Below are 20,577 nucleotides of genomic sequence, written 5' to 3'. Positions count from 1 at the left end.
CCGCGTTGTGTTGACGCTAACCTCTTCCGAGCGACCATCTATTATTTTTTTTTTACGACGGCGGGAATCCATCACACACACGTTAATTCAACGTTCCCTTGAGATTTCCGACACCCTCGACGATTGAACATCGACCATCGAACATTGATGGCGTTCTAAATCTAAAACACAGCGGACTGTGGAAGCTTTTTGAAGCGAGCGGCGTGGTGTGTGTCCGTGGTGGATCCATCCGTTTAGCCACAACAATAATGGCTAACGTCGGCAGTCAGCAGCAGCAGCAGCAGCAAGTAGCCCCACAGGCCGTTAGCATTAGCAAGCCGCCGGGCGCTAAACATGGCAACGTATTGCCCCTGTGGGGCAACGAGAAGACCATGAACCTGAACCCCATGATCCTCACCAATGTGCTGTCCTCCCCGTACTTCAAAGTGCAGCTGTACGAGCTAAAGACCTATCACGAGGTGGTGGACGAGATCTATTTCAAGGTAAGTGAATTAACACGACTGACTGCTACTGCTAGCAAGCTAGTTCATGCTACTGATGCTAGCTAGCCTAGTGGCTAGCATGCTAACTAAGTGGTGGTGGTGTTGTTGGTTAAATGCAGCTAATAGTTAGCAATCATGCTAATGTTACTGTGAATAAAAGTAAAGGTAATATGGTATAACCGTAGGGAAGGAAGGAGTAGGGCAAAACACTAGCTGGGAAAGTATGTATTAGTTTATGTAATGTTATGTAACCCTATATATCCGTGTGTGTATCTATATATATATATATATATATATATATATATATATATATATATATATATATAATTTATTGTGTCATGTTCTGTGGGTATGTGTATATATATATATATTAATTAGTGTGTGCTAACATTACACTTGTAAAACACAGACAGTAAAATTTAGAAACAACATAACTGGCCTACTTTAAGTGAATTTGTCATTATTGCTGGTTTACGGGTTAAAGTTGGATGAAAGCAATCCCATTCGGGAAAAACAGACACATTTTTTTTTCTTTGTTTTTGCCTCTGGGACTGTGCACCACCTCCTTTTTTGTGTAAAACGGGGGAACTCTGTTTGGCTTCTCCCCTTTCGTAGTGCACTTCCTCTCAAGTGCTTCTGTGTTTATTCCTACTAACGACATCATTACATATTTAAGGCCGTGGTGCTGACCGAGTCTGTCTCGAGAGATTAAGATGAGAGAAACATGAATGATTGATGCTTTGTTGAGTTGTGTCAGTATGTTAGACACTGTAGCCTAAGGAAGTGGTTCTCAAACTTTTTCATGTCAAGGACCCCCAAATTGACACTTATTAGCCCGCGGACCCCCATTTGAAAGGATAAGCCAGGGACCCCCATAAGAGAAGATTTTTACGGCTCTAGCATTGATTCTCAACCATTTTAACTTCAGAGGACCCCCATTTTGACATCCATTAGGGCTACGGACCCCTATTTAATGGCATTTCTATCTCTGGGACCCCAATTTATATTGTAAAATCAATGTTAATTTAACTCTGAGTGTCCAAATGGAGTTACAGACCCATAAGGGTCCATTTGGTTCCTATCCATCATTTAGCTGGGGAACCCCCTCAAGTACCCCTGGGGGTCCCCGGACCCCACTTTGAGAACCAATGGCCTAAGGCACAGTGTAGTTTTGCTTCTTGTACATTCCGTGATAGATTGCGTCTTTACAGCATTGTTTATTACGTAAATTAATGATTCCCCACTTCACAGGTGACTCACGTCGAGCCTTGGGAAAAGGGAAGTAGAAAGACTGCGGGCCAAACTGGAATGTGCGGAGGGGTAAGTTAGAAGTACGTGATTTCTGCCCTTGCTCCATTCTTCCCCTTGTTTTGGGGGATACATTAAGTGTAATAGCCTGGCTACTATCCATGTGTTGGTACCTCTTCAACCCAAAGTACCATCCAACTCAAGATGTGCTTAACGGGTATTTTGTCTTTCCTAAATCTTTTTAAAAGGTGCGTGGAGTCGGAACAGGGGGTATTGTTTCGACCGCTTTCTGTCTACTCTACAAACTGTTCACCCTCAAGCTGACGAGAAAGCAGGTGATGGGCCTGATAACTCACACCGACTCGCCCTACATCAGAGCACTAGGCTTCATGTACATAAGGTATTGTGCTTTTACGTTTCTCTTGAATATATGCGTGTCCTTTTTTACGGACGGACTACAAAGATGGATGCATGCTCATATGTAGGGATGTCCGATTTTATCGGCCTCCCGATATTATCGGCCGATATTAGCATAAAAATTGATATCGGGAAAATATCGGTATCGGTTTTTGAAAAAAAAAAAAAAAAAATTTTTTTTTTTTTTTTTTTTTTTGCTTTTTAAATAAGTTACAGGAGTTCTTACTGTATATGGTGTGTGTGATATGAAATTTGAGCTTACCCTAATCACAATAATCCCCGCATATATCGGTATCGGTTGATATCGGTATCGGTAATTAAGAGTTGGACAATATCGGTATATCGGTTATCGGTAAAAAAGCCAATATCGGACAACCCTACTCATATGCTGCTGTTCTTGTTTTCAAACAGATACACTCAGCCCCCTCCAGATTTGGTGGACTGGTATGATGGCTTCCTGGATGATGAGGAGGTATGTCGCCACGGGTAATAATTTAACATTTCTTCTTATATCAAAGTGTAACGACGCAGGAATTGCATGACCACACGTTCTAAAGCTGTCCCCGCTCCCACCCCTGTTGTGATGCTCATAGCTGATTTTTCACCTTTGCCTTCATTTGGCTTAATTGTCCCCCAGTTCCTGTCCTCTAAAGTCGAGTAGTTTAGGTTACTTGCTCACTACTGCGCCGCCGTTTTTTCATATCAGGGTAAGTATGTATAAGTGATGCAGAGTACATTGTATTAAGCCAATGTGATCTGAAGGCATGCCCTCTTGTCTTTGACAATATCATCAGGACTTGTTGCACAACACTAAAACTTGTATCAAGCACATACACATAAACGGAGACACATCTCACACACACAACCATTACATTTATATATTTTAGTTTATTTTTACATGAAAGCTAATTTGAATACCAGGCTGTGCAACCAGGCCTAATTTCATGTTCTAAATGCAATATATTTGAACTGATCATATGACGATCCTACCCAACTGGCTAATTCCCCTGTTCTTTTCTTTAGATGCCCAATGTGCAGCAGGTGAATTGGATATTGTATCTCAGCACTGTTGGTTTGCGTGTGTGAGTGCAAAACGGCTGTTCTCTACCATATAAAAATTGATATACTGTTCAACTGGTGTGCAATTACCTACCTGCTCCAATCTGTACTTACATCGTGGGCTAGTTTCTCTACACAGCAGCTGTCTAAATAGGTCATTTTGCTGGAGCGAGAAGAAGGAAGACAATGTTTCCCAATCGCTTCTTTCTTTGGCAGAATGGGGTCGTGTCTCAGTCTTTTTGAATGCACTCCCCCTTCCCTTCATTTCTGGTGTTAAATTACAGGATGGATGGAAGACCTTGAAGAATAAAATATTATACTAGAATATTTAACGACTAAGTGGCGTCCCTATTTTGGGCATGTCATAATAGGCAAGTAAAAAAAATCCAAACAGAAACGACAGCATTAATTGCACTTAATTAATGCTCACTTTGTAAATACAGAGACCGGGGACAGCCAGCCAGTCAGTTCTTCAGATAAGACAAAACGCTTTAGAATTAACACTATGCATATTTTTATTGAAGTTTGAAATATTAAGCTAGATGAACAGAGGTGAAGGTTCAGTACTTGGTCATCACACATTTGGATTCAAGGCAAGAACTAATCGAAAAGGGAACCAGTGAGCTTGGTTGAACAATTATTTTCTTGTGTTTGCTGACGTCTATAGTAAGTTTCGTATTGGCTCATCCTCGTCTTCTCTATCTCCAGGAACTGGACGTGAAGGCCGGAGGCGGCTGCGTTATGTCCGTTGGGGAGATGCTGCGCTCCTTCCTCACCAAACTGGAGTGGTTCTCCACTCTGTTCCCCCGTATCCCAGTGCCGGTGCAGAAGATGATCGACCAGCAGATGAAGGCCCGGCCTCGCAAGGTCCCCCTGAAGGAGGTGCAGGAGGAGGAGGAGCAGCAGCAGCAGCAGCAGCCCGTGGCTATGGAAACGGGGAGGCCAGCAGAGCGCCCCAAACGCTCCAGGTAACCCGCTATGTGTCTGGACGTTGCCTTAAACTGGATCATATTTTGGAGTAGAACAGGAGTTTAAAAAGGTCCACTAGCACCACCTAGAGGTCATGCTACTACTCACAAGCAACTGGACCCAAGTGGTTAGAACCAACCAATGTATTTGAACCACCCTCCTTTTAAAGGCTCTGGAAATGTGGCTTAAAATGTTAAAAATTATAATATGATCAAATTCAAATCATCATCCACAAAAGAACTGATTGAAAAAAAAAACAGCACCTTTGGCTGATGAAACAATCTCAACAGTCTCATAGCGTGGCTATTGGCTTCTTTTTTTTCTTCACGCACCCGATGAAGAGACGGGACATTTTCATTGTAAAACGAGGATAATTTGAGTTGTACTTGACATAGAAGCAAGGGATTAATCATGTAATATTACTTATGAAAGACTATGAAAAAGAGAGATGAAAGTTGTTTCAGAGGCAGATTGAGTGGGAGCACCGATTTTATTACACCTGTTTGGGTGGGACAACTGACATGGACTTTTTTAATGATTGGTTCACAGGATTGATTGCATAATCTTAATAAATGTCTGAGCATAACCATGCCCAATTCAAACCCAATATCAAGAAAGTTATTATAGAAACTAATTTCTAATTCTACAGATTACGGAGTCTTGCAACTAGCTTCTATAGACCATATTCACACGGCGGCCATATTGCCATTAAGTCAATGAAATGCCACCCCAGTTGCCACCCCATTTGCCACAGCAACGCAATGTTAAATTCCAAAATGGCCGCCGTGTGAATATGGACTATGGAATATGGTATTCGCTGTGCATTGATTGCACATGATTACATTTTATGACTGTCCTGAAATGGGTACCATCGTCATTTTGAGTTGGCTCGACACCAGACAGCGGTAGCAATTAATTAATCTGTATGGATCACCCTTTTACTAATGTTATCTTCTTCCATCAGGACTCCCAGACGAACACCAAGCCCCAGGAGATCGCCCAAGCGGTCGAGGAGCAGAAGCCACCACCGCGAACGAGAACGCCACGGTCCCAGCTTTGACCGCGAGCTGGAGAGGGAGCGCGACCGACAGAGAAAGGAGAGGGAAGGTACTGGTACTGGCAGGGACAGTAGGGACGGTAGGGACAGAGACAGGGAGAGGGGGGAGAGAGGAGGGGACAGAGAGAGACGACGGTCACGCAGCACAGAGAGGAACCAAGATCGGCGTGAGCGCCGCAAAAGTCGCAGCGGCAGCCGGGAACGGAGGGGCGAGCGCAAAGACAAAGAGAGGGACGGAGGGGAGCAGGGGAACGACAAGAGCAGGGAGAACGATAAGAGCAGGGAGAACGACAAGAGCAGGGAGAACGACAAGAGCAGGGAGAACGACAAGAGCAGGGAGAACGATAAGGGCAGGGAGAACGACAAGAGCAGGAAGAAGGACAGGGATCACCATAAAGACCACAAAGGCAGCGACAGGGAGAGGTCCAGAGACAAGAAGAACAGGGTGGAGACCGACGAACGGAGACACAAAGACGACAGGGAAAGACACAGGGAGGAGAAGAAAGCCAAGCGCTCCAGCCGGAGTAAGAGCAGAGAGAAGAGGCACAAGGGCAGCAGAACAGAGGGCGGAGAGGAGAAGAGCAGGAAAAGGGATCGTAGTCAGGACAGGGACAGAGAGGCAGAACATCGCTCTCACAAACGCAGCCACAGCAAAGATAAGAGCCATCGCCAGCGAGAGTCCAATAATGAGCACGGTAAACATGGTGAACGTCAGAGCATCGACAAAGCATCCCCTTAATGCAATATCGTTTTCTACGCCCCCTGTTTCTCTCTTTCTCTTCCATTTCTACTCGAACGTCTAGGCTGTCACTTGTGTTAAAAGAGCTGAAATGTTAGCACGACAAAACACCTGGATGTCTACTTTGGCCAATGCAATGTTTTGTGTTGAATTTCTCTGCCCTTCTCACTTCTCTTGTTTAGACCATTGTTAGTCAGTCGACAGGGATTTGAAACGAAAGGCATTTTAATTTTCTAATGGCTCATTTGTTTTTTGGGTTTGTTAATTTTGTTTTCACCCTTGAAGTTCCTTGGCTTTGTACATAAATGGATCTGAATGTTTAAATCCTCTAGAGCAGCCTGGGGGGGACAGTTTGTACCATGCAGTGAGCCCTGCTGACATTGTGTTATTGTGACATTGGGTTATTGCTCTGTTGTATTTTGTTTTCTAATAAAAAAATTGAAAAAACAATGAACTTTTACTAAAGGACTCGTGTCAGATTATTTTAATTAAAATGAAAAGATCTTTTTTGGCAAAATGTCTAGTAATAATGACTTAAACCCTTTAGCTTTTTGGGGAGCAGAGGTAATTTATGAATTTCCTCCAGCTAGTTCGGTGTTGGGCGATCTTCTCTGCTTCCTTCCAAGATGTTCCTTTTTCCCTGAGTTCTGCCTCGACAGACCTTTTCCAGCTGTTTCTGGGTCTTCCTGGTTTTCTTTTCCCCTGAGGATTCCATGTTAAGGCCTGCCTGGTTATGTTGGAGGATGGTTTCCTCAGGGTGTGTCCAATCCAGACCCATTTCCTGCATTTAATTTCGGTTTCAATTTGTTCTTGTTGTGTGGTTTGCCAGAGCTCTTCATTTGTGATGGTGTTAGGCCAGTAAATTGCCAGGATGTGTCGTAGGCATCTGTTGATGAATGTTTGCAGTTTGTTTGATGTTGCTTTAGTGGTTCTCCATGTTTCCGCCCCGTAGAGTAGAACTGACTTGACGTTGAAGATGCGGAGTTAGATTTTTGTGGAGATGTGCTTTGAGTTCCATACTTGCCTTAGTATTAAAAAGGCTGTTCTAGCCTTCCCTATTCTTGCTTGTATGTCTTTGTCGCTGCCTCCGTCCTTCCCAACAATGCTTCCCAGGTAGGTGTATGTGTCCACCACCTCTAGTGCCTCTCCGCCCAGGTTAATGGCATTGTTTGTTTTGTCTATAGTCATCACCTTGGTTTTGTTCATATGAAGTCCTGTAGTGTCTGCTCTTATGGCAAGTTTTGTGAGTTTGGTCTCGTAATAATACATGCAATTTATATAGCGCTTTTCTGAGTACTCATTGTCGCTTTACAAAACAAGACAAGTTTATTAGGAAAACGAGATTACTGAAACGCTACAGCAGTAAAGGCAAAAAAAAAGGTATATGTTGTCTAAATGTTAATTGTATGGGGGGAAGAAGTACACATTTTTGTATTTGTTTTTACATTTTTATTTGAGAATATTTCAAGAATGACAAATTCATAAGGCTTTTATGAATAGTCTATTTTATGCTTTACAAAAGTGAAAATGAGTATAAAAAAGTATAAACAATCATATCAAATCAATCATCAATATAAAACATTTAATTTCAAACCTACTTGCATTATAAAGAAAATATACTATCTTTTTATTAAGTTCATTAAATTCACAAGCATAGCACAGCAAATAAAGTCTCTGTTTTGAACAGATGCTACAGTAGCCATATCTACAGAAGCCATTAAATGTTTATAACCTGTGGTTAAATTATGTATATACACACATACACACATACACACACACACACACACTGCATTTATACCCTCGAGACATGCTATGGAAAATGTATAACATCCATTACAATTGTCATCTTTATTCTAAAGACTGCGGACTTAGTCGACTTGGCTCTGGGATTTTAACATTTGATCCTTCACAACCTTTGCATTCTGGTTGCTCAAACACTGCAGGTCTCTTACTCTAGAGCTGATTTTCAGACCCCCTAACCTGTTTAACACATACGCAGCATTGAAGTAGGTTTCATCTGGGTTCAGGTCAGTGAGGATGAAGCTCTTTCCTTCCACAGTCAGTACCTGAGGTGATCATGTCCATGATGTAGCACTCATTTCTTAAGTGAGCTATCTCCTCCTTGGTCCTGAGTAATGAAAAAGGCATCACATAAGTTTAGCTGTTTGCTATCTGCGACTTTTGATATTCAGTCAGGACAACTCATGAATTGAAAGAAACATATTTATAATTAATATAAAATGAGTAATAAATGCATTTGGTTTGGAGATCTGCTGTTTTCAGAAGATTTTAATACATTTTAGACATTATGATTACTTGTGAAACTGGACATTCTGCATAATGAGTATTACTTTAGGTACTTTAAGTATATTTTGATGCCAATAGGCTACTTTTGTACTTTTCCTCAAGTATATTTTGATTACCAGACTTTTACTTGTAACAGAGTGTTTCTACACTGCAGTATTGATACTTTTACTTAAGTAAACAATTTGAGTCCATTTTCCACCACTATTTGGTATTCTGAGCGAGCACGCTACATCTCCCCTACCAAACAGGGGCCTTAAGTTCTGAATCCCCCCGTAGTTGATAATGGCAGATCCAAAACAACAGGTGTTTAGCTGGGCTGGACGGCGAGCAGCAATCCTAGACACAGCAGCAGTAGCATGAGGCAACAACACAGCAGGAATGAGCAATGCAAATGTCCCCGTTTAGATGGGGTGCTTTTTAGTGAAGTGTGATTGGAGAAAAATGGAAGCATCGAGCTGAGTCCGAACGGTAACAGGATAGGTGGGCACCAAGGAAGAGTGGGCACCTCAGTGTTCAATTGGCAATTCTTTCCAAAATGTTTTTTAAAAAAAATAATTGGAAAATGTTTTTAAGTAAAATAAAGTATACATGATTAGAACATGCTTAACATTCGCCAATTAAGGTCTAATATCTCTACAATTGCAACAAAAAAATCATTTTTGGCCATAAACAAGAAGTTGAAGGCTAAAATTAAGTCTGATAATGATGTACCGTGCATGTTCACATCATGTATACTTAAAAATTACTGAAGACCAAATATTATATTTTTGAACATTTTGGACAAAATAGACAATTTTACATCGAGTTTGCCAAGATGTTCCCAATGCCCACGTCTATCCTGTATCGGTCCGAACAATGGTGGGCCACCAGCACCTGCAAAGAGTTTCCTGACTGAACTTGCTCTGCACATTTTGTGTGTGACACTCTGTGAAGTATCAGTTTTCAATCATCTCCAGTCCATGGGACAAGCTGTCTATTCACAGACTAATTCAGATCTAACACACCATGTGAACTACATGGCAAAATAGCAAACTAGCAATAGTCTGGGCTCCTGGGACCAGATTAGAGGGCCAGTGCTATGAAGCATTCTTAACATGAATGTGAACAAAAGTGTGTACCAGATGTGACGCGTGTTCCTCCACTCTCCCCTGATTGGTTGTAGGCTGTGATTACCAGGTGACTGGAGCTGACATTTGTTACGGAGCAGGACAGGTTGCCTGTGCTGCACAGCTGGGACTTTGGTGAGACGCTGTCATCATACACCTTGTATGTGACGGCATGTACGGAAGCATTCCATGAGACTGTGGCAGAGGAGAAGCTACCGCTGTATGTCACTCCTGTTGGTGGACAAGGAGCTGTGGGAGGGGGTATGGTTAGTAGTTAGTTTTTTAGTGATAACTCTGCCTGAACTGAGCAGCACAATCACACCTCTGAACAATATGTAAAGTTCTCAGACAGTGTACCTGTTATTCCACTGATAGGCCTTGATTGGGAACTGTTGCCTCCAAAGGTCCTGCTTCCCACATTGGAGAGGAAAGATGAACCACAGGGCAGGGGCATCTCATAGGCAGTCGAGTTTGTCCAAGGTGACGAGAGGTCAAATAACATCTCGTTGTCTCCATAAAGGCTTCCTGTCATGGTCAACAGGTACTGGACATCTGAACAGGGGACCTGTGTCCAGCTGAAGCGCAACACCTGGCGCTGCTGCTGCTGTGGCATCAGCCATACCTGTACACCGTCTGGAGGGCAGGGAGCTAAAGGAGAGAGTGGGAATGAATACATCAGCTGTCATCACGGTGTATGGTAAGTGGGAATATTTTTGCACAATCCACTGCAAACATCTGTTTCTGAACTATAAAAGAAAACGTATTGAATGGCCCAGCAAGTGTTCGAGAAGCAACATGTAAAACTGTCTACCTGTTCCCATCCGCATCGTGTCACTGACAGAACCGTTGCATAGCCCGTCTGAGGCCAGTACAGTGAAGTCGTAATAGATTCCACACTGAAGACCCTCTATGGTGCAGTTTGTGTCCAAGCTGTCACAGCACAGCATGTTGTCATTGTCATCCTGGGCACAGCCAAAGTATTCCACAGGATCAGTGGAGGGGGTCCAGGACAGTAGTGCCGACTGGTCAGCACAGCTGTACTCAACTGAGAGGTTGACTGGTTGGCATGGAGCTAAAAGGAGAAGGAAGATTCAGAGGTTTGAAGTTGCTTTTCTAAGTGAAGCACTTGTCTTGAAAGGATGTTTTACATAAACTCTATACATTAAACTATTTAAAGGTGTGCTATATAAAACATTGGATAGTATATTAAAGCATTGTATTGGTGTTTGCGCGTGTGTTCATGTGTATATATTCGTGCAGAGAAAGCTGAGTTCTGTAGGGACGTTACCTGTCTGCAACTGGATGGTGGTGCTGGGACGACTGTCACACAGGCCATTGGCTGCGCAGACACAGAACGTGTAGAGGACGCCACAAGCCAGGTCATCCACCATGCAGGTGGTGCTGGTGGAAGTAGTGCAGTTTGTCGTGTGGTCTCCACCCACGGCCGTCACTGTGTACATCTCTGCCCCTAAGGCGGATTCCCACGATATGGTTGCTGTGTTGGTCAGACAGTCCAAGGACCCGGAGATGCCCTGAGGCTGGCTTGGAGCTGGAGAATACACATAAGAGGGAATTTAGTTTAATGAATGATTGAGGATACAGACATGCAAGCTGCAACAAAGAATGAATCATGTATTTATAGTTACAGGTGTGGTGGCATGACCACCCATACCTGATGAGATGTTGACTGGTAGACTGAGCTGGCTGTCACAGTATTCTGTGTGAGCCATGACTTGTAGAGAGAAAGTCTCTCCACACGGCAGATCCTCCAGGAAACATGTATTGTCAGAAGAAGACATGCATGAAAGATTTCTTCCGTCACCAGTGGCAAGAACTGTGTAGTTGAGGTCATCTGTGCTGGGATCCCAGGAAACCACCATGGAGTCAGAGGAACAGTTTACCCAGGCACGTACATTCTGTGGTGGGCAAGGGACTGGGGAAAAGAATGGATTGTTTTAATAAGGCGAAACATCTGGAGGTGGCAGTGTGCAAAGGATACAGTGTACATGTTTGCTTTGCGTGCGACCATGTCCATGTGTATGTTCTCCATCTCTTACCTGAGCTGAATACCAGGGCCTGACTTGGGTCGCTGGAGCAGTTTCCATTAATAGCCTTCACTTCTACAACGTAGTCGGAACCACAGGTGATGTGTGTAAAAGTACAGTTGAGATCAGAGGACAGGCAGGTGGCATTGACTTGACTACTCCAGGCAGAAACGGAGTACTGTAGTGCCCCCTGGCTGGCAGACCAGGACACAACGGCAGTGTTGCTGATACAGTCAGGATACACCTGGACGTTGGTAGGAACACATGGCACTGCAAAGAGAGGATGGATACATACAGAGTTAAAACACTGCACAGAAAAAATATGATGAACTAAGAAAACAAGATATCATGAAGCAAGAAACTAATTGAATCTCCATACTGGGGGAGAAACAGAGCACGGTGTTCTAGAAAAAAATCTGTTTATGTGCTGAGTAGAAACATTATGTGTTTTTCATACATTCCTAGTTCTCAATCATTTTACATTATGGAACGTGAAAGGTATTATTTCCTGCCCCCTTTACTCTATTCATGCATCCATCCATATCTAGATTTTAAACCATTCAATCTAATTAAGATGTCTCCCGGGGAAACAGCCAATAGGTCAACATCAGCATTACTCTGAATTCACACCAGCAGCAGTGAGGGTTCAGATTTTCTTCTCATATGGTTATTGTACAAAGGCGCTGCCCATTGTTTTTTTTTTAAAGCGCCTAGTTTAAACACAGCCTTACAGTGTTTTTAGTATCTTCTCACCTGTTTCGAATTCCACAGCTGAACTTGGTTCACTGTGACAACCTCTGTCAACAGCTACAACACTGACAGAGTAGTTTTCACCACAGTGTAGATCAGTGAAAGAGCAGTTTGCAGAGCTTGAGTTACAGGTGTGGTTGTCTCCATCATGTGCTGTTGCTGTTGTTATGTATGTTTCTGCTCCTGAAACAGGGGACCAGGACACTGTGCTATCCCCACATGCTGTAGAAACATGAACATTACTGGGGGAGCAGGGACCTGGAGAGATGGAGGGAACAAATGTAGAGAAAGTAAGATTATTCTGCTTGTTTCATAGAACTGATCAAATAAAAGGTTTGTTGAGTGAATCTTAAATAGTCTAATCAAGTTAGTCTATTGGAGACAGATCAGTACATATCTTTTAGATTTTAAGTATTTTTCTCTCTGTGTACCTGCAATGAAGTGATAAGGAATGCTGGGATTCCCAGCACATGAGTCAGCATATGGTGTCACTGTGATGGTATAGTTCTGGCCACAGTGCATGTTGGGTATCTGACAGCTGGTACTGTTGGTGGAACAGTCATGTATGTGTCCATCCTCTCCCACAGCTGTCATATTGTAATCTGTGGCACCGGGGCTTCTTTGCCAGGTCACATGGGCTGAGTTGGGACACGCCAGACTGGCACTAACATTCTCTGGGGCACACGGGGCTGGGAAGAGAAGACGAAGAAATGAAATTTGAAACTAGAAAGTAGTTATATATTAATTATTAAGTATTTATAGACGAAATGGCTGGTCATGTTATTTGAAATTGAATACTTCTAGCAAACAGTAATACAACATGACCAGACTACATCCTAAGAATTGATATCTACACATTAGTTATATTTGTGAATTTAAACATAGAACAGTCTGCAAGCCTTATAAAGTTCAGCAACCAATCGCATTTACAGTCTCATTTCTCTTTTACCTACATTTTTCATTGTGAGACACATTCATTTATGCATTCAGACATTGAGACGCCATGCAAAAGATGAAAATAGAAAATGTATAAAGAAGCCTCTGAATAAAATTCACTATAATTCACTAATGAGTTTTTCTTTACAGTGTAACTACTCAATCACAGGCGCCAGTCTATAAGCAAGCCGGCTCCAGTACCTGAGTTCAGGTTGATCGGTGTTGAGGCGGGGGAACACAGTCCATCACTGTAGGTCACAGTGACGTTATACGTCTTCCCACAGGGCACTGAGAGGATTTCACATGTGTTGAGTGTGTTGGAGGTGCAGCTGAGTGGAGAGCTGTTGTGGTCCTGTATGACTGCAGTGTAGCTGCCTGTGGACTGATGGTTCTGCCAGCTTATATCAACGTGATTGGATGTACAGTTTGCGACCGCTTGAACGTTGCTTGGAACGCAGGATCCTGGAAAAAGAGGCAGGACGAATTAGGAAATAGTGTGTGTGTGTGTTATGTGTCATTGGCTTTTTGAATGAAAACGGTGTTATTACCGAGTAATAATTTGTTATACTAAATGAAATATTTATTTTGACTTTATAATGGCAGTCAAAGGGGCTCTGATCGGTCTGAAACCCAAACTTGGAGTCAAAAACATAGATATGTCATTGATGACATGACAGAGGTCACAGGCTGGCCACATGAAATCTGAGATCCACATTGGAGCCATGCATGCGGTTCCCATGCCGATCCCAAGATCCACATGATTCCATTTATGTTATGCTATCAAAACTTGTTCAGATCAAATCTCAGACCTTCCAATGAGTGAAAAGAGACATATCATGTCATTTCCATCATGTCACAATCAATGAAACTCTCCTATGTTAACATTTTAGGTAAGAAAACAATGACTGTGACACTTTGAATGCATGAGTATATGAGTCACACACGTATGAAAGCCACACACGTCTGTTGGATGAATGAAGAACTACATGTAAGCACTTGAGATGACGTCTTTAGATGTTGTTTTGACATGGCATGATGTCAGTGTCATGATTGTTGGAGCATGTGATGCAAGACACATTTCCACGTATGTACGTGGACAATAATGTATTATCTTCCCTCTGTCCTACCTGTTGTAAACTCCACATGTTCAGTGATGGTGCTGTTGCACTTGAAGTTAGTGGCGATGACGGAGCCATTGTAAGTTTGCCCACAGTCAAGGCCCTTGATGATACAATTTGGTTGAAATGACACGCAGCTGTGTATCATGCCGTTGGCATGCTGAGCCGTAGTAATGTAGAACACAGCTCCTTTGCTCGATGGCCATTTAACAAATGCAGAATGTGGGTTGCAGTCTACCGCTATAGACACGTTGGTGGGACTACAGGGTGCTGGATGGGAGAGAAGAGAAGTATTCATCATCATATATAATATATAATATAGCAGTAAACAAGTCTGCGAAGCAGCACACAGCCCACCAAATATCTCAGAACCCATGCATGATATTAAAGGAGTAGTTCACCCAAATAATTACTTATTTTCTAGCCTTTCTTTAGTTTTTGTCGCATTCCAAAGCCTATAATTTGATGACCGGTGTAGTCTCTGGTAGGAGACTCAATTGCAGGTCAATTGAGCAATTTTTTTGGGTGAACTAATCCTTTAATTGTTGTCAATAGGGGACATATTAGACATTTCCCAGTGCCTACCAGTCAAAGCCGCTTGTCCCATCACCCTGTTGGCGCATTCGCCGGCAAAGGCAGTGACCCACACGCTGAGGTGTTCACCGCACGGAGCACCAGCCACAACGCAGCTGTTGCCGGTACTGGTACAACTGTATTGGTCTCCATTGTTCCCATAAACCTCCACCAGGTAGGATTCAGCACCGGCCGCGACATCCCAGCTTGTGGTCAGATTGTCAGACTGACAGTCTGAGAACGTCATCACATTTGTTGGTCTACATGGAGCTAGAAGAGAGAGGGGAAGGAGGGACGACGGAAAATTAGGCAACGCATGGCATAACAACTTGGGGACGTGTTGTTGGGCTGCCGCATGTGGGACCTAATGTTAATGTGTGACTGTACCACGTGCTGTTTACATTTTTGACTAAAAACTTCAATCAAACAAAGAAATTGCACCCTTTTTCTTTCTTCTGTGTAACTGCTGTCTTGTTTAGATGTAGTGTTCAGCTAATGTGCTTTGTCGATTAGTACTCACAGGCGTGTACTATTGTAGGGGGGCTGACTTCACTGTTACACTCTGTACTGATGGCGTACACAGTGTAGTTGTAGGATAGACCACAGGAAATGTCGGTGAAGAAACATGACGTGTCGGTGGTCCTGCATTCAACCGTCTCCCCACTGCTGCTCACAGATTTGGCCACGTAGTGCTTGGTGTTGTGGGTGGCCTCCCAGCTGAAGACGACCACATTACTGGAACATTCCCGGAACGCTGAGACATTAGCAGGCGCACAGGGAACTATGGAGAATGGGGAGGAGACAGATTAGTTAGGAACAACGTATGGGGTTGTGTGTGTGTGGTGTGGTAATGAAGACAAAATTCCATGTTGAATTATTGTTCGGACATTTGGAAATGCATGGTAATCCACTTCGACAGTAGGCTAGTCCGTTCTCAATGTAGAAAATATGGCCACTGATGACAAATAGGCCACATGTTTTACAAGCTTTATTTAAAGTATTCAGTGAAAAATTAAATCCCAGTAGAGAAACGCATTGTTCATGAGTTATCTAATACAGCCTACAAGAGCTGTCTCCTTTTGTGGTAATCTCTTTGTCACCTTAAAACATAAAATTATGTCATATTCATATCTAGGTCACACACACTAGAAGAATGTGTCTCTTCTAGATCGGCTCATGGTCCCCAGTGACAGGGTGTGTTCCTCTGTTAAGGAAGAGGAAACGACATACAGACACACCATCAGAGGAAACTGAGCAGGCTCCCATAGGACTGACTTGATGAGGGTCGATCAGATTAAAGAGTACATTAGCAATGTGTGAGAGCCACACCGGAGATGAGGTATAGAAACGTACAGACAGATACGAGAAAGGCAGAGTAATACACTTCTATGTTGAAAGGTCCGTGTGATTGTGCACCCCCCCCCCCTCCCCCCCACACACACACACACACACACACACACACACACACACACACACACACCTGTGTCGAAGAAGGTGGTGGTGTTGGAGACGCTCTTGCAGTCGTCGGAGATGGCTGTGACGCGGACCTGGTACCTCTCACCACAATTCAGACTGCCGATGGTACAACTCGTGGAGGCGGAGGTGCAGTTGAGTTCTGCGCCCGTGCCGTCGATGACCATGGCCATGTAGGAGTTGGCCCCAAACACCGGTCCCCAGGTCACCGTCACCGTGCTCGCAGTACAGTCGTAGGTCACTGAGATCGAACTGACTTTGTTTATGTCTGTGAGAGAAAGACAAACATAAACAGAGCTTATTAAAAATGATATTTTCTTTTATTTTTGTAGGAAAGGGAAATGGCATGTCACATTGTAAAATCCAGAGTTAAAATCTCAGTGCAATAATGCAGTTTGTGGAAGCCATGCTGGTAATCAGACGATTAGTAAATACTCACTGCTGGTTGTGTGGTTGATGTTAACAGGCTCGCCCGCCACCAGGAAGCTGTTGACTGCTGCCACTCCAACTACGTAATTGGAGCACGGCTGCAGATCACTGATGTCCATAGTTGTAGTTGAGGTTCTTCTGACGACCGGGGCGACGCTGGAGTCATCGGTGTCACTGATGGTCACTTGATACAACAGGACATTGCTCACAGCAGCCCATGTCACCCTGGCTGTGCTTTTTGACGTTGCCGTAAGTTGCACATCTGTAGGTGGCTGTTCCACTGTGAGGAGAGAACATGGGCTGTTAGATCAGTAAATATGCAAATCCCTGCTCTGTGCAAGTAATAACTAAAGGGTCATTTATTTGTAGAATAGTCTGCATGTTGAGATTATTAACTAATGTTGTATTTGTGGAACTTCCAACTACGTTACATAAAATATTCATTCAATAGGGTCATTTAAACTCTGATGCTGACTTACTTGTTGTGATGATCTTAGATCGACTCCTGGCCCCCATGCCGGCACTATTAGAGGAGTAAAGATAGCATGTGTAGGTCGTGGATGGAGTTAGACCATCCATCTGTCCAGTGGTGGTTGTGAAGCTCTGGTTGAAGGTCGGTGTTGTGGTCCTAAAGACCTTACAAGCCAAGAAGTACTCATTCGCCCCTGTCACAGCGGTCCATTCAAACTTTATGGAGGTACTGGAAATGGCTTTGAAAAGGGTGATTTGGGACATGGCCGGCACTGTAGGAAAGTAACACCAAGGGTTTATAGTTATTCAGTTGTGCAGCAACTTCTCTTTCATAAAATTTTTTTTTTTTTAAAGCATCCGTGTTATTTCATTTTAACCACTTTAACCATATTTTATACTTTGGCTATTAAAAAATTGCAGATATACAAGCTCATAGTGCGTCACTTCGTGCCACACTATGAGCTTGTAGATCTGCTATTCTTGAAAGATTTTGAATCTTTGAATATATATAGTTTTAAAGCGTTTCTTTTTTTTACTCAAATCTTTGCTTCTGGGGGTCCCTTGAACAAAATATTTTGAGATGGGGGTCTGCGGACAAATGCATATAATTGTTGGGGTCCTTGACATGAAAAAGTGTGAGCACCATGCACTGATATAGCAACATACGTTTTTCAGAAAACTGTTAGGACTTAGAAGGCATTTGAAGAATTGCCCTTGAGGTCTAAATGAGTTACGGTAGAATTTTACCTGTCCATGATGTCTTCATGCTCTGACACAGTACCGTGAAACCCCGGAAAGCCTTTAGTGTCACTTCATATAAACTTCCTGGAATCAGCCCCTGGACCTTTTTGTTATTTGAACGAACATATATCACAAGTGGAGCGGTGCTTGTTGAGTTGAAAACTCTGACGTCCAATAAATACAACGTTGCATCAGTGGTAGTGTCCCATACAACTTGCAATGACGATGCTGAGGGAGATGATATTGAAGTAATAACACAACCTGGAAAAGAGAAATAAGTATATAACTTGATTCCATTTATTAAGTATACCACAGAGTGCACATGTAATAAAAGCAAATAAACTAAATAACAACAAAATAACACAGATCACTCACCTGTGGCCAAGGCATACTGAATCTGGGGGTAAAAGCAAGTGTAAATGAGAAAACATTACATGCACTTAGTGCAAACAAAGACGTTATTTTATTTAAGAGTAAAATAACGACATAAAAATATTTGAATGAAATGAAAGGAGCTGTAAGTGTTTGTTTGTTAATTTTTATATTTGTATAAGTGTTAAATAACTATATTCCCATAGCAATCATTGCTATCGAGTGTTTGTTGAGTAACAGTGGGTCTCCACAGCTTTCCAGCTCTTTGGCAGACAGAACATACATTTCCAATTTCATCCAATCAGGAGAGAGAACTCACGCAGGATACAGGATAAACATGTGAAATTGGAAGTGATGATGAAAATGTATTAATGAGCAGACAAAATTGGATCTGCAATGCAGGCTGATAGATGATCGTTGTGGTATTCTCTCCTGATTGGATTAAATGTTTAACCCAACCAACTGAAATGTATTTTCTGTTTACTAAATAGTTGGAGAAATGCGGGGAGACCCCTGTTACTGAACAAACACTCTATAGCAATAATCTCGGTATAGTCATATTCACTTTTTAAAACGTTTAGATTTAACCAAAAACATATCAGATACAGCACCTTTAAATAAATAAAAAATCATAATTATTACCTGTGCCAGAGACAGAAGTGTAACAGAGAGACATAATATCCATTGCTTGTCCATGCTGACTGTCTGTCAGTGTCAGGGATTCAATACGTTTGATTCGCGCTTACCTGGTGCTTTTAGAGGCTGTGCACTTACTGATCAACCACCTGTGAGCCAATCAGGACGCCCCAATGGCATGATGACATAATGTACTGTCAAACACCCAACAAACATCACCCCCCCCACCCCATCCCATGGTCTACTGTTACGTACATTGGATAACGTCCTCTTGAAATGAGATGCTTTGTTTTGTAGATCATGTTCTACAAAACATGTTTTCAGCATGTTTTGTAGAACATGATTTGTTTGTAGAACACGATTTGTTTCCCACATTTATTCCTCATACAGGAATTCTCTGAATTTTGTGAAAATATGCAAAGAATAGCAATAGAAGGAATTTTACCTCACAACATGATAATCTTTGGCGAAGATTATCTTGTCGTAAGGTAATATTCCTTCTATTGCTAAATATGTACATGTATCTATATTTTGCTTATCTTCATCAGCATTATTAGCTAATACGTAGCTGACACAATAAGGGATTAGAGTTATCCTGACTAGAATAAAAAAGAAAACAATGTTCACTGATTATCACTGAACAATATCATACTTTGTCTGTCAAAAACGCTTGAAACTAAATTGTATCAATATTAAAGACCACAAAACACTGCTTATTTTACCACTTTGGTGTTATTTTCTGCTTATGCTGTATATTATACTGCATAAAAATATGCTTAGGATGACACAAGATGGTATGGAAACCAACAATATAAATAAAGTTTGATTTGATTTATTTGATATGATTTGTAGTTCATTTTGATCAATTATTGATCATGTTATTAACATTCATTCCCAAAAATCCCGGATATTTTCAGGTTTTTGGGTGTAAAAAAACAAAAAACAAAACAAAACAGCCCACAGTAGCTTCATAACAGTCTGTGATTTACGTAAGGAGCCTTTCATGTTGAAAAAAGACACAGACACATTTTTGCTAACAAATTGTCATGGGAGAGGCTGAATTGAGGGAAACTAAAAGAGTTTTTTCCTCCAGGTAATCACTCACTTCCATCTATGCATGTCTGTTTAGAATAGATGGCGTGAGATTATGTGACCATTGTTCGACACAGGTGTGTGTGGCTGTATCTCTGCATGCCTCAGAGATACAGCGTTACATAACAGCAGATATACAAGCTCATAGTATGTCACTTCGTGCCGCACTATGAGCTTGTAGATCTGCTATTCTTGAAAGATTTGTGCAGATCTTTGAACATATATAATTTCTAAAGCAATTTTTTTTTTTTTAATATATTTTCAGATGGGGGGCCTGCGGCCAAATACATATAATTGTGGGGGTCCTTGACATGAAAAAGTTTGAGCACCACTGATATAGCAACATATGCTTTTCAGAAAACTGAGAGGCTGAATTGAGGGAAAGAAGAGGGTTTTCCTCCAGGTAATCACTCATTTCCATCTATGCATGTCTGTTTAGAATAGATGACTTGAGATTATGTGTCCATTGTTCCTGCGTGCCTCAGAGATGCAGCGTTATATAACGGTGAATAATGCTACTTGGTCAGTGAAACACAAGACATTCTACTGTGCTGCTT

General features: G+C 42.3%; 1 protein-coding gene across 1 annotated transcript; it reads left to right on the top strand.

The window, feature by feature from the left end:
- On the top strand, positions 1 to 6,436 carry prpf38b (pre-mRNA processing factor 38B). Its single transcript, XM_084057250.1, has 6 exons — positions 1 to 482; positions 1,734 to 1,802; positions 1,979 to 2,130; positions 2,559 to 2,619; positions 3,915 to 4,174; positions 5,140 to 6,436. Exons 1-6 carry the CDS (start codon positions 249 to 251, stop codon positions 5,969 to 5,971), a joined length of 1,608 nt encoding a protein of 535 aa, XP_083913376.1. The 5' UTR covers positions 1 to 248; the 3' UTR covers positions 5,972 to 6,436.
- The last annotated feature ends 14,141 nt before the right edge of the window (positions 6,437 to 20,577 follow it).

This window comes from Gymnoscopelus microlampas (assembly GCF_963454915.1).
Source record: "Gymnoscopelus microlampas genome assembly, chromosome: 5".
Taxonomy (NCBI): Eukaryota; Metazoa; Chordata; class Actinopteri; order Myctophiformes; family Myctophidae; genus Gymnoscopelus; species Gymnoscopelus microlampas.
The sequence above is the reverse complement of the archived record's forward strand: the minus strand, read 5'-3'. Positions and strand labels throughout refer to the sequence as shown.